This window comes from Battus philenor, unplaced genomic scaffold, assembly GCF_028537555.1.
Source record: "Battus philenor isolate CCGP_79_NKW_IND1 unplaced genomic scaffold, ilBatPhil1.0.hap1 SCAF_30, whole genome shotgun sequence".
Classification (NCBI taxonomy): Eukaryota; Metazoa; Arthropoda; class Insecta; order Lepidoptera; family Papilionidae; genus Battus; species Battus philenor.
Genome location: NW_027181694.1, coordinates 4,275,081 through 4,287,412, shown reverse-complemented (window position 1 = coordinate 4,287,412; position 12,332 = coordinate 4,275,081). Strand labels below are relative to the sequence as shown.

The following is a 12,332-nucleotide window of genomic DNA, read 5'->3' as shown; positions in this document are numbered from 1 at the left end:
TAGATGTCAAACTGAAGGAACGAAGAGGTTGATACCCCCCTCCCCTTTCGTACAACGGTTCGTTAGAACCGTGGCCAAGGCGTTGACTCCTCATTAGCAAATTCACAATCACTCAACAAGCCATGGAGAGAGATGCTCTGGATTTTTTTCTAGGTCCTTCTGTAAACTATGGGGGAAGCCCTATGTCTAGCAGTGATTATAGTATGAATGATATGTTTATCACGTTGAACGCCAAACTAACGGACACCATGTGACTGCCATCATGTTGGGTCCAAGAGGCCGCGTCGGACACCATGTGTCCACATGCCCTCGATCACTTCAGAAGCCTCTAGGGAGCCAGCGGACAGTGTTTCGACTGTTTTTACCAAGGCGTGTGACCCACGCGGCCACGCAGAAAAATAATGGGTAAATCGCTGTTTCCCTAAGTCGCTCATTGTTTTTAAGGGTTTTACTGACAATATTTGCAAAAAAACACCTTGTCGATTTTTTGACGATTTTCGATTTAATGGTGTGGCCCCAGGGGACAGTATGCTGTCGGTCACATGGTGTCCGCCATGGCGTTCAACATGTTATGCAAGCAGATGTCACAATTAAGGTCGTCGAGACGTTGGCCTTTTTATAATTCTAGACATGTTCTACGGCTGAAATGATGGTGGTAGACTCTCACCGACATTGCGACGAGGCACCTTGATGGTGAAACTGGCGTCGGCGTCCTTTTTACCACGCAGGGCTGGGTCCTGTTGCGGTTCACAGCCCCGCGCCCAATCACCGCAAGTCTCCCGTACCGACACTATTATACTGAAAAAGTTCACATTCTTTATAAAGTTTCTAGACTTTTTTTCTTATAGACCACTTTCAAAATGCAGGTGGTTCCTGTTAAATTTTCAGTTCTTCACTATTAAAATCATTTATTTTCGAATTGTGAATTCCCATTTTTTTAAAACGCCAATGTTGACCCCCACCAAGTCTCCCGTCGACACCAAGAGGCCCACATGGAACATTTTGGGATCCACTGATCCATATGAATCACTAAATGTCATTCTCAAATTATAAATAGAAAAACAATAAAAAAGTTTTTAATCGTAATAACTACTCCAAGTAATTTTAAAACACTTTTCAATCTTTATTCATGCTATTCGAAGTGTAGTTAGGGTATTGATAAACAGTAACTTTTATTGTAATTTTGATTTTAATGGAATAAAAAAACATCCTTTGCAACTACGGCTGGTCAGATCATTTTTATACAGATGTTTGTCACGTCAGCTAAAATATAAACATCTAGTTCATGGATGCACAGACCGCGGCCCGTCGGTCGAATACTGGTGGTCCACCGACAGCAAAAATAACTCTCGAAAAATATTGGATTCTATTCCAGAATAAAACCAAAAAAAATTAATTACCTATACTTCTGGCGATCGGCCCGCCATCAGTTCATGATTTGCCCGAGTGGCCCCTAGTCTTAATAAGTGTGTGCAACCATGATCTAGTTGGTTCAAGAGTTCTGCCACACATAAGAGAGTAGAGTATCAATTTCTCTTCTCATCTCACCTGCGTATCAAGTCCTTCTTATTCTTGATCGCCTTACGCAACGGCTCTCTCAAGATCAGCTGCACAAAGTCCTGCAACTCCGCGTATATGGAGCGCCGCGCCGCGTCCGCGAAGACTGTCTCCATGCGCGCCATCAACACTTGCAGACCCTTGATCATCGCTATGACCTCTATCATCGCGAACTTCTCCTCTGACGTGTAGTTGTAACGAGTCGCCTGTGGAATGAATAGTTTTAGTATTTTTTTTGTCACGTAAAATCATAGTGTGTCCCATAAATCGACGTCAAATCAAAATGATCATATATAAGTTAAACTCAGAAAATGTATTTAAAAAGTTAAGTCAATGGTTGGAGTAAAATTGATAAAGTATCAATTCCAAAATCGGTCTATCAATTTTCGTGCGATGTTTTCAAAAGAGTGACAAAAGTAAAAAAAAATGTTTTTATCTTTAAGACACATGCCAACCCATTGAAACAGACTTTTCTTCTTATAAATTACAAGGCATGCTTCTGAAAAATCATAACCATGTCATAGATCAGCCAAGGGGTCTCTAAAAAATAACAAATAATTAAAAAAAAAAATAATAACGATTTGCAGTAATCATTTTTAGAGGCAATCCACTACTTTCATTATCTATTACTGCTGCATAGAGCTGATGGCGCCTAACCTAGACCTTTTTAAAGTAATTAAACTTGAAGGTTACCTCAAGGCACTTGGCTAGAACGGTTATATTATACATATCATTGGATTGGGACAAATGATGTCCAATATTTCAATGTGTTTTTGTTGATGACTTTCTTTACTGAAACTTCGACCTATTGGTTAGCCCATACTCAACAAACCATGTAGATGCAACTCGGAATTTCTCAATGTGATCAAATCAAAATAAGGAGATTCATAGATGAAGGATAGTAACATATCCCAATAGATCGGCAAATTGAACTGGCAGTGAACAGGCCACAGCGCGAAGAACATTACTGCTGTGGTCTTAAGATTATGAAGTGGTGACTACGGAGCAGCAAGCACACCGCAGGATGTCAAGATCACCAAAAAACAATGGATGCAGGAGGCAATGAACGCACTTCTTACTTTGGAGAAGCCCTATGTACAGCAGTGGACGTCATATGTATATGTTACCTCTAAAGATTACATACTGTCTTACCCTCTCATACTCTTCAGCATCCGGAGGGCATCTCGCATTAATAGTATGGTCTGTTGGATGTAAGAGTTTCCATGAACACAGTTCTGTCAGCACTGAACACCACGAGGACAGCAGCTGGAGTCCACGTAAACACAGTTCTGTCACTGCTTTGTTCTCGGCGTCCGAACCCGCCTCTTTGAACGTGGTCGTCACCTGGAATATTTTTAACAGAAAGTTTAAAATTAGCAACAGTGCTACAAAAAGCCATCTCAGGGAAGAAAGTATTCTTTAGAACTATATCAGAAATACCCAAAAGATTATCAACTTTTAACAAATGTAAAAAGTTTCATTAATAGTTATGATGTCATACCTCGTTGCTATATCTGGCCAACTCAGAGATATAATTCTGATGCTCCTCTCTGATCTGCGGTAAATGAACCATCAGATCCGCCTGGGGTGACGGGGGGTTAGGACTGGATGACAGAGGCCATCTGGAAGAAAAATTAAATATTACTATAAATATCAAAAATAAGATAATAAAATAATGAGCAAAAGAAAACAATGTATTATAATAAATGTAACAGCTGCAATAGAAATAAAAATTAATAAGAAATTTTGTGATAAACTGTGGTAAAAACCCCATACTTTAATAATTTGGGGTGAGGATGAGGCGATGCAAAAAAGGAAATTAATTTGAAGATCGATACAAGAGAATGACAATAAAAAGAAATGTAAAAAAAAATATTATGAGAAATAATAAAAAATTATTATGCACAAAAAAGTCCCATTCCCAAATAAAAACACAGGTAAATAAACGTTTCCCATAAATTTTCGTAAAAAAATTTTAAAATTGTTCGAGATTAATTTGCTGAACTATTTAATACAAATGCTGACGAAATTATATATTTATTTTACTGCACTAGCGAAGCGGAAAAGTCGGTATACGCACTTGCTCGGGTCATAGTGTTTTGACCTCTTGATGTAGTTGAACGGAGCTATTTGCATGTCCCCAAACAGAGGTACCACTTCGAGATTCTGTAATCGAAATAATATCGTCAAAATTGGTTCAATATTAATTATTTTTCTATGAGATTCAATTACGAATAAAGAAATCCAGTAGATGGAAGAATAACTGACATAGCGCAGCAGATTTGGTAATTAAATTGGCAGGCCATATAATGCGTTGAACAGCCGCTGGAGCCTTAAGGTTTTGCAGTGGAGACCATGTACCAACAACCGCAGTATAGGGCATCCAATCGCAAAGTGAGGCGGTGCCCTTGTTAATGTCTTTAGAAGACTTTATGCAGGAGAGGCCAGCACCCAGTGGGCGTTGGTAGACTAAAATGATGATAATTGATCTATTCACCAAGATTTCAAGCTTTAGCATATTCATAATACAAACACCAATATAGCACTTACTTTAAAAATCCTGTCAATCCGATCCAAGCGTATCTTCTTTTTCTGATCCAGTCGGTTGATGTTACATACTTCGGAATCCATCAGGAATAGACCGAATCCCATCACCTGAAAAAAATTAACGACTTAGTGTAGCTAGTGGATTTTAAGTTTCTGAGGAAGTCATCGAGTATACTTATTTTAACTAAGAAAGGGACTAATATATAGCTATTTCCGCTATGCAGCAGTAGTCGTGCCCCCGTTTATGTCCCGTGGAGGGGAGAAACACGTGTAGAGTAGATTAACGGTGGTAGTTGTGTTTCGCATTCTTTACCGCACGCGCATTTATCAGCGGGCTGGTGGGCGGTGCACTTTATTGCACGATTACTGCTGCATAGCGGAAGTAGCTATATATTAGTCCCTTTCTTAGTTAGGATAGACTTTTGCATGGTAACGCCTGACTCTATTAGATATTTACATATTTTTATAGATACATACCATCTTCAGCCACCTCAAATATGCCATATTCAATGAAATAAAGTGGACACCAAAAAAAGTTTTCAAAAATTCCATTGAATTTAGTTACTGCACAGTAGTCTGGTCAGTACTTTCAGTGTTGCCAACTAAAACCTGATGAATTTGACTACGGCATTAGAAAAATTTTCTACTAAAATTACCTTAACAAGCATATGTTTCTCTGAAGGTGTCAAATACATCTTAGTCTCATACATCTGAACACAGATGTTTACCACATCAGCAAGCAGGTCTTCGTATCCTGGAATAGACAATCATTGTATCAATTCCCAACAAATATTTATACTATGACATATTATCTAAGGGTACAGGTTTCTAACAGGCCTCTCTGCGACTGTCTTGTCTTGACTGTCTTGACCTGGAAACCAGGAACCAAATAAGTCACTAGGGAAGTCATAGAGTGTTTTTGACGTTATTCTTGAAAATGAAAATCCATGTTATTAGATAGTTAATTGTACATCACCTGTTTCAATGTTAGTAAAGCATCAATATTATTTATTTAGGCACCAGAAAATGGAACACAAAATATAGTGTATTACAGAGCATTACAATAAACTTTATTGCAAAGTCAAAATGGCTTTATTACATCAGATCATTATAATCGTCAGCTTAAAATTATATGTACGATATTTCGGTAAGCTGTTGTAATTTTTTGGATTTTTAAAAAAATATTTATTTCCCTTATAATTAGAACAAAAATTAGTAACGCAACTTTTAGCAGCCTGTGCTTAATAAATTATTTGAATTTAGTTTGGTAGAATTTAGTTTTGTTTGGTAGTTTGTTATAGAATCATATACATTGACGTATGAATGAGAGAGGCACTTTATGGAGCCTCATAGCGGGTATATCAAGTTTATACCAGGGGTGGCCAAACTGCGGCTCGCTAGTCATATTCGGCTCTTTGAACGATTATTTTTGGCTTCGATTGACTGTCGAATTATGTCAATATTAAAATTTATATAACCTATGTCAGCTCTTGGGAAATCGTAACAAATTACTGGTGTGAATAAATATTATTATTATTCCACTGTTAAATTAGCGAAATCCAAACACCGATCATAACTAACTAACTGGCATCTTATGTATTATTAAGATTACTGTCATATACATGTGCCATTTCGATTTTCCAAGTTCAAAACTTTAATACATATATTTTGTATTTTTGTCATATAATATCATTTTTGTAAATTAAAATATTCGTTTGCGTGTTTTAATAGCCTATTAAATTGCGGCTCGCGATAAATTTAAATTTCGAACAATGACTTGAACTATCAAGAAGGTTGGCGCTACCCCTGTGATAAATACATATAGATATATATGGTATATATAATGGTCGTAAATGTAATGTGCGTGTAGTATGTTTTTTAAATAACAATTATTTTATTAAGTTTAAAATTGATTTTTCATGGCTAAGAAAGGACAATGTCTGTCAAGTAAGCAAGATATAAAATAACGACTTACCATTGATCTTCTCTAAGGCATCCTTAACAGTGTCTCGAATTTTATTCTGAGTGGCCAGAAACATGGACAGATTCTGCGACTCCTGGAGACTCTTACTGTCCGCCATCACCTTCAGGAACTGTGCAGCACTGTTGCAAATCAAATACAGGTTGATCAGTCACAGGTGTGAACACTTTGAAGGGTTGAATTTATTCAATTCAATTAATGTATTAAAAATAAATTGCAACATAAATAATAAAATAAAGTTAATATAGTAAAAAATGCGTTTTCAAAATAAGTAATAATACATATAAAAATTAATTATTGTTTACTATCTCTCTCGGTAGAATTTGTACTGCCAGAAGTAGTATTGTGTATAGCTTTTACACCTATAAACAATCACCCCACAACAATATACAGTGGAAATGGTATCTGTCTCATAGGTAAGTTTTTATTTATTTTGACATTTGTATAAATGTGACAATTCTGAGGGGCACGAGACATGTTAGTGTCTTGAATGTTAGGAATTCAGTTGCGATGTTGCAAAGTTTTAATTAAAGATGACTCCGCTGCTGTGGAACTAATTACTTTAATTCAGTGCTTCCCAATTGTGCTTCATCTGTTATTTTGTTTATTATTGTATAAACATTCTCACACTCCTATTATCATCATTTTTTAGCTGAAAGACGTCCTGTGATGGACATAAGCCACTCTACATATTCAACAGGACCGGTTGGAAGCTACCTGCATTCAGCGTCCTTCAGTTCTTCTCACTCTTGTCGTTTCAGCCCACAGATACACATTGCAAGGCATAGACATCACCTGAAGATATCTAATGGGAAGATTTACTATTATCACTACACAGAAGCTGCTACCTATACTCTGGAAACTTGTTTATGAGCAGAGACAATCCTATATAATGAACGCACAAAGTGTGAATTATATAAGATTGTATTCCGGGAATGAACCAAAACTTATGGTCTCAGCAAACAACCATTGGTCTACCACTGCTCTTACGCTACCACTTTTGACACTCTATTGCAGTTGAATTGTACCATCTTCTTAATTACTGAAATTAAAGGCAGTTCTGGTGACCCTTGGTGGTAAATTAGACGAGATCTTGCTACAGTAACTATACTTGAGAAATCAGGATCCATAACTTTTATTTATTGCATAGGATAGGTAAATACACAGTCTACCTATCCTTTGCTTATGTTAGACCCTCGAAGGAGACGCTTTGTCTAAAGCAGATTTTCCCAGACGTTTTTTTTTCTCAAAGTTCAATTTCAAAATTTAGTTGGATCCAGTGGATCCACTGCATCTAAATTTCTACTATATTCTCGACACTTAACAAAAATGTGAAAATTAGATTTGAATATGTAAATTTACGTAGATGCGTAGTCCTGGCAATCGTATTTATACTGGTGAAGAATCAAACAAGTTCATGCAAGTTTACAAGAACATGCGACATGTCATATTTAGTCCATATGCATAACAGAAGAAGCGTTACATATGGTGGCGATTTGCAAATTACGATACGTTATAATGAAAATGGGCTGTGCTAGTTAAAAGAAACCTTCGCTGAGCTTCTTAAAATGTCTGTCCAAATTTTTAGGTCAAGTTTAGCCAACATTTTAGTTCTTCACTAACGAAAGAAAACAAATTTTCGTGCACCTCCGTTTACAAATTATCAATCCTCATGTTTTGTCACCCATGGATTCCCAAAGTAACCACTTCGGTTTCTCCCTCTTTCATCAACACTAATTTAGACCTCCGTAGGAACTCAACTCAAGGGGTTCCTTAAGAGGCTTAAATCCATACTGGTCGTTTATACATTTTTCGGGTGGACGTTACGACGACAAAGAAGTAAAAGCAGAAGATTTTACCGTCTGTATGTAGAGTAGTCATTCTTGACAGAGCTTTTCATGTTCTTCAGTTCGTCGAGCACTGCGAACATGTTGACAAACTTGCCCAGTGTCAAGAGATAGGCCTCCGACACGAAGTCTCGTCGTTTCTCCGCATGGCATAGGCGCCGCACCTCACCACAGAATCTCTCGATCGCTTTGCGCTGTTCAAATAATAATTCTATAATACTGATTCATTTTTCTTTGTCTGTACCGTTGCGTTATTGCCATCTACAAATGGCTTGAAATACGATAGAAGATGCTGGATGCAAGCTGCTTAAAACAGGTCCTATTGGAAATCTATAAGCCTATGTCTAGCAACGGACATGCTATACTTAAAATGATAATTATTATTTATTATTTTAAACAAGAGTTATTATTCATGCAGTCTATGGCATCACAATGGAGTTATCACTTTTGATATAGATAGCTTATCGAGTAATGAGAAGTTTTCTGTCCTCTTCTGTCCTCAAGACTGAGTGTTCCATACAAGCATTCAGTCTTGAATAGCCCCATGGTTTATTTCTCACACCAGTCTTTTATTTCAATTAGAACAGGGAACCTCTTTTTATAAGATCATAATATAAACTGTATCTCAAAAGTGATAATAATGGTGATGATGATTGCTAAATATCTTCTCACCTGGAAGTACATAAACTGGAGCAACTTTTCCACTTCTGGTCCGAGGACTTGTACAGTACGCTCATAGATGTGCACCCTGTCTGGCTGTTCATTGGAACGAGGCTGTGGAATAGCCCTGCTGCAGCATCTCCATGTATACAGCATCACAGCATGAGCATTACCTTCCTCTAGAAGCTCATTCTGAAATACATAGTTATAAAAAAATATAAAAAAATATTTATTTTAAATTGGCATGCTTGCAGTAATAGATTATATAGGTTTACATTAACTTTATATACCACAGTACAAAATTAAATATGTTTGCTTATATCTAAGTGTTATTACATGATAAAACTATAAACAAATTTAAAGGCTCTCTAAATAATTATAAAACAAGACAGACAATATATTGTACTTTATATAAATTATGCTTTTGTAATGAGTAATATTATAGGAAAAGAGTAAAGGAAACAACTTACGAAAGTGCTTAAGCATTTGAAAAGATAATAATATATTGAGTATAGTATTTATCATGTATATATATGAAATTTCAACCTATAACAGACTCATACCAATATCTCAGTAACAAAAAGTTTATAGGAGAGATTTTATGAAAAACTTGCATATTTACATACTATAGCTGTTGGTTTAAAAACCTTGTGGTCAGTATATTTGTTGGCATGTTAAATATTATCAAGAATTGATTGAAATTACACTACTAAAAGGTAGCGCATGCCACATTATGCGGGCAGGGGACAGTTAACATGATTATATATCTGTGAACCACTCTAAATTCACTGGTAGAGGCGGTGAGTCTATCATTAAGTGTAACTTCCAGGTATATTGTACAGCACATGTATACATATATGTGTAATATATTTAAACATTATTTCCTCATATTTAAGTATTTGTTTGTAGTGATTATAAAATAAATATAATATTTATCATAAACATATAGTATGTCATATGTTTCTAATATTCTACATGATATTTACATACCTTCTGACATCACTCTAGTCTAGTTAACTAAGGGGAATGTCTATATGAAATTAAGTCTACCATTACAATTGTGTAAAGAAAATATATAAATTAATAAATAATCATTAAAACTTAATGATAAATGAAGAATGTTCAGCAGAATTTAGCAGTGAAATCATTTACTTTTATAATAAAAGAAAAAGGGCAACAAAGTGGTCAATTTATAATTTATTCTTAATACTAGAAATTGAGATGGATCAATAAAAAAAAATACATTGTTAGTCAGCTGTTCTTCCTCCCTGCAAGGGTTAAAATGACCAGGGATGTATCACTATTGAGGATTGTAACCCCTTTTGGAAAATTTGTAGCACCCTATGTTCAACTATCTTAGCTGGTCTTCAGTGTGTATTGCTATAGGTACAGTGATATTTAATATTGTTTAGGGCCAGATTGAATCAGTGCAAAGCAAGCAAGAGCCAGCAAAATGCTTTCAAAATCAAACTTTTGTTAAGAGTAAATTAAATTAAAAGTTAATGGTAAAAATGCCTTACCAAGTTAGCATGTACTGTTGCTTCTTCAATATATTTAGCAATTCCGGTGACAAAACCATTGCGATCTTCAAAGTTGGTATCAAAGTTTGCCTGATAGAGAATGGAGCATGGAGCTGCTTCTATGCAGGGTTGCTCATCTATACCATTATAAAACAGAAGTTATTACACTTAGTATATAACAATATTAACTTTGATCGGCAAATGCTTTTTTCCTCGCTTTAAAGCTTTCTCAATTCTGTGTGGCTAATCCTATAGAAGATATACAAAAAATATGGAACCCCCAAAATTACAAGAAGTCTTCCTGTAACTTAGAGATCTTAATGCAATGAAAGATTTTTCTTCAGGCTGTTTATTTGAATACAAGAGGATACAATCTAAGGAATTATGAGGAAAATGAAGTATTATTTACTTCAAAACATAACTATATATTATATGCTTAAAATTACTAATTTGTTTTTTAACCAATAGCTTCTCAAACAAATATTGCAATTATAATTTATTTTTAAATGCATTTTCTGTTATTCAATAACTTTAACCCATAATTAATTTTTTTATTTGTTATTTTCTATTTAATAAATTACTATTATATATAATTAAAATTATAAATAGTATATTTCTCTTTCCCTTTACAACCAAATTGAGATATTGAAGTTTAGCCACCAATCTGATTGCTAGGGTACACAAATCTATACAGTCAGAACACATAACTACATAACTACATAACTGATTAACTAAATTTAATAATTGCCATAATGATATGGTGAATAAACAGATTACATCATAGTCAAATAATCAAGGCATAAAATGCTCATTGAGCGGATAAGAACCACCTCTAATGAGTAATTGTTTTGCATGAGAAGAATCGAGATAAGTTAGCGAAATAAACAGACAGCCTGTATCCACATTGAAGAAACACTCAAAAAGTGTATATAAAAAAATAAATAAAGTAATAATTCTATTAAAGTTTCGTATATTTCTAATACCAATCATAATAATCACCGGATGTTAGTAATCCTTGCATTGCGCATGAATAACTTCGTAACATTATACTTGCCTGGCAAAGTGAGTTCATCCAGGACATCTACATTGCTTAATGCATCCGAAAGAGACACTTTCTCGCTCACAGACATATTTATTTGAAAAGTTTAGTTATCAATACGAAAATAAACTTTATCAAACTTAAATATCCGATTATACCACTACACTATATATATTCACCACTTAAATTATACATTTAATCATAATATATTAGTCAACAACTATTTTGAATAACTTTTATACGATAAAAGCTATCTAATATTTCAATAAGTGGAAATTAAAACTTTCAGTCACCCAGCCCAATGTCTAGGAGTAAGCAAAACAGTCAATACTGATAGTGATGTGCAGATGATAATCGGTTACTTCTAACTAAAAATCGACAAAAATTTTCTTTCATGTTATGTCAAAAAATAAAATTGATTTTTAAAATAATTATTGAACAATTTGACTAGCTCTTCGACAAAATTTAATTTTTTTTCTTGGATTTTTTACACCTTTAATTAAAAGCAGTGCATGAACAAAATACGAATACATTGCTCAGAACTTGAATAGTAAAAATAGTGCCTTACTTAATTGATTAAAAAATTCTTATACTAAAACTTATACATTAACTAAGACGATACTAATCTTCGTCATGTCCGCCAATAGCCGTCTACTGCGAGCCATAGGCCTACCCCAAACATGTTCACGACATCCGGTCTTGCGCTGCCCGCATCCAGCGACTACCTGCGACCTTGACTAGGTCGTCAGTCCATCTGAAAGGGAGCTTCCCCGGCAGGACCGCATGCGTTATCCCTGCCAGTGACGACCAAACAAGAATCAATCGAACCCTTATATTCGCCATTACCCGCGAACAAAATTCTGGAGCCATAGCAGCTACTTCCTATACGCAAATACTAACCGAACGACCGTGAAGTGGAAAGGCGCTCGCGGGAGCCCTTATTAGATCCTATAGATACGATCACGATGCGATGACATGCAATAAAATTAAATATGTTATCCACAATTTACACCCGCGGAAAGTGCTGGACTCCGATGGCATGACCAATAAAATGATCAAACTCTTCCCGATCTACATCATTCAGGTTCTAATCAAAGTTTATAACGTGGTCATGACCTACGGATTTTTTCCCAAACAGTGAAAGAATGCGGAAGTCATAGGATTCTTGAAACGCTCTAAAA

At 35.4% G+C, this 12,332-nt stretch overlaps 1 protein-coding gene across 1 annotated transcript in view; it reads right to left on the bottom strand.

Annotated features, from left to right (window-relative positions):
- Cyfip (Cytoplasmic FMR1-interacting protein Sra-1) overlaps nt 1-11,449 on the bottom strand; it is a 30,757-nt gene extending 19,308 nt beyond the window's left edge. Inside the window, exons 1-12 of the mRNA XM_068770996.1 lie at nt 11,167-11,449; nt 10,113-10,249; nt 8,605-8,784; nt 7,945-8,126; nt 6,080-6,207; nt 4,761-4,858; nt 4,108-4,212; nt 3,638-3,723; nt 3,059-3,179; nt 2,710-2,901; nt 1,549-1,763; nt 668-798 (exon numbers count right to left, since the gene is read on the bottom strand). Of these exons, the coding sequence (XP_068627097.1) occupies nt 668-798; nt 1,549-1,763; nt 2,710-2,901; nt 3,059-3,179; nt 3,638-3,723; nt 4,108-4,212; nt 4,761-4,858; nt 6,080-6,207; nt 7,945-8,126; nt 8,605-8,784; nt 10,113-10,249; nt 11,167-11,242 (1,651 nt within the window). The 5' untranslated portion in view covers nt 11,243-11,449. The remainder of the gene's footprint in view (nt 1-667; nt 799-1,548; nt 1,764-2,709; nt 2,902-3,058; nt 3,180-3,637; nt 3,724-4,107; nt 4,213-4,760; nt 4,859-6,079; nt 6,208-7,944; nt 8,127-8,604; nt 8,785-10,112; nt 10,250-11,166) is intronic.
- Between the last annotated feature and the right edge of the window lie 883 nt (nt 11,450-12,332).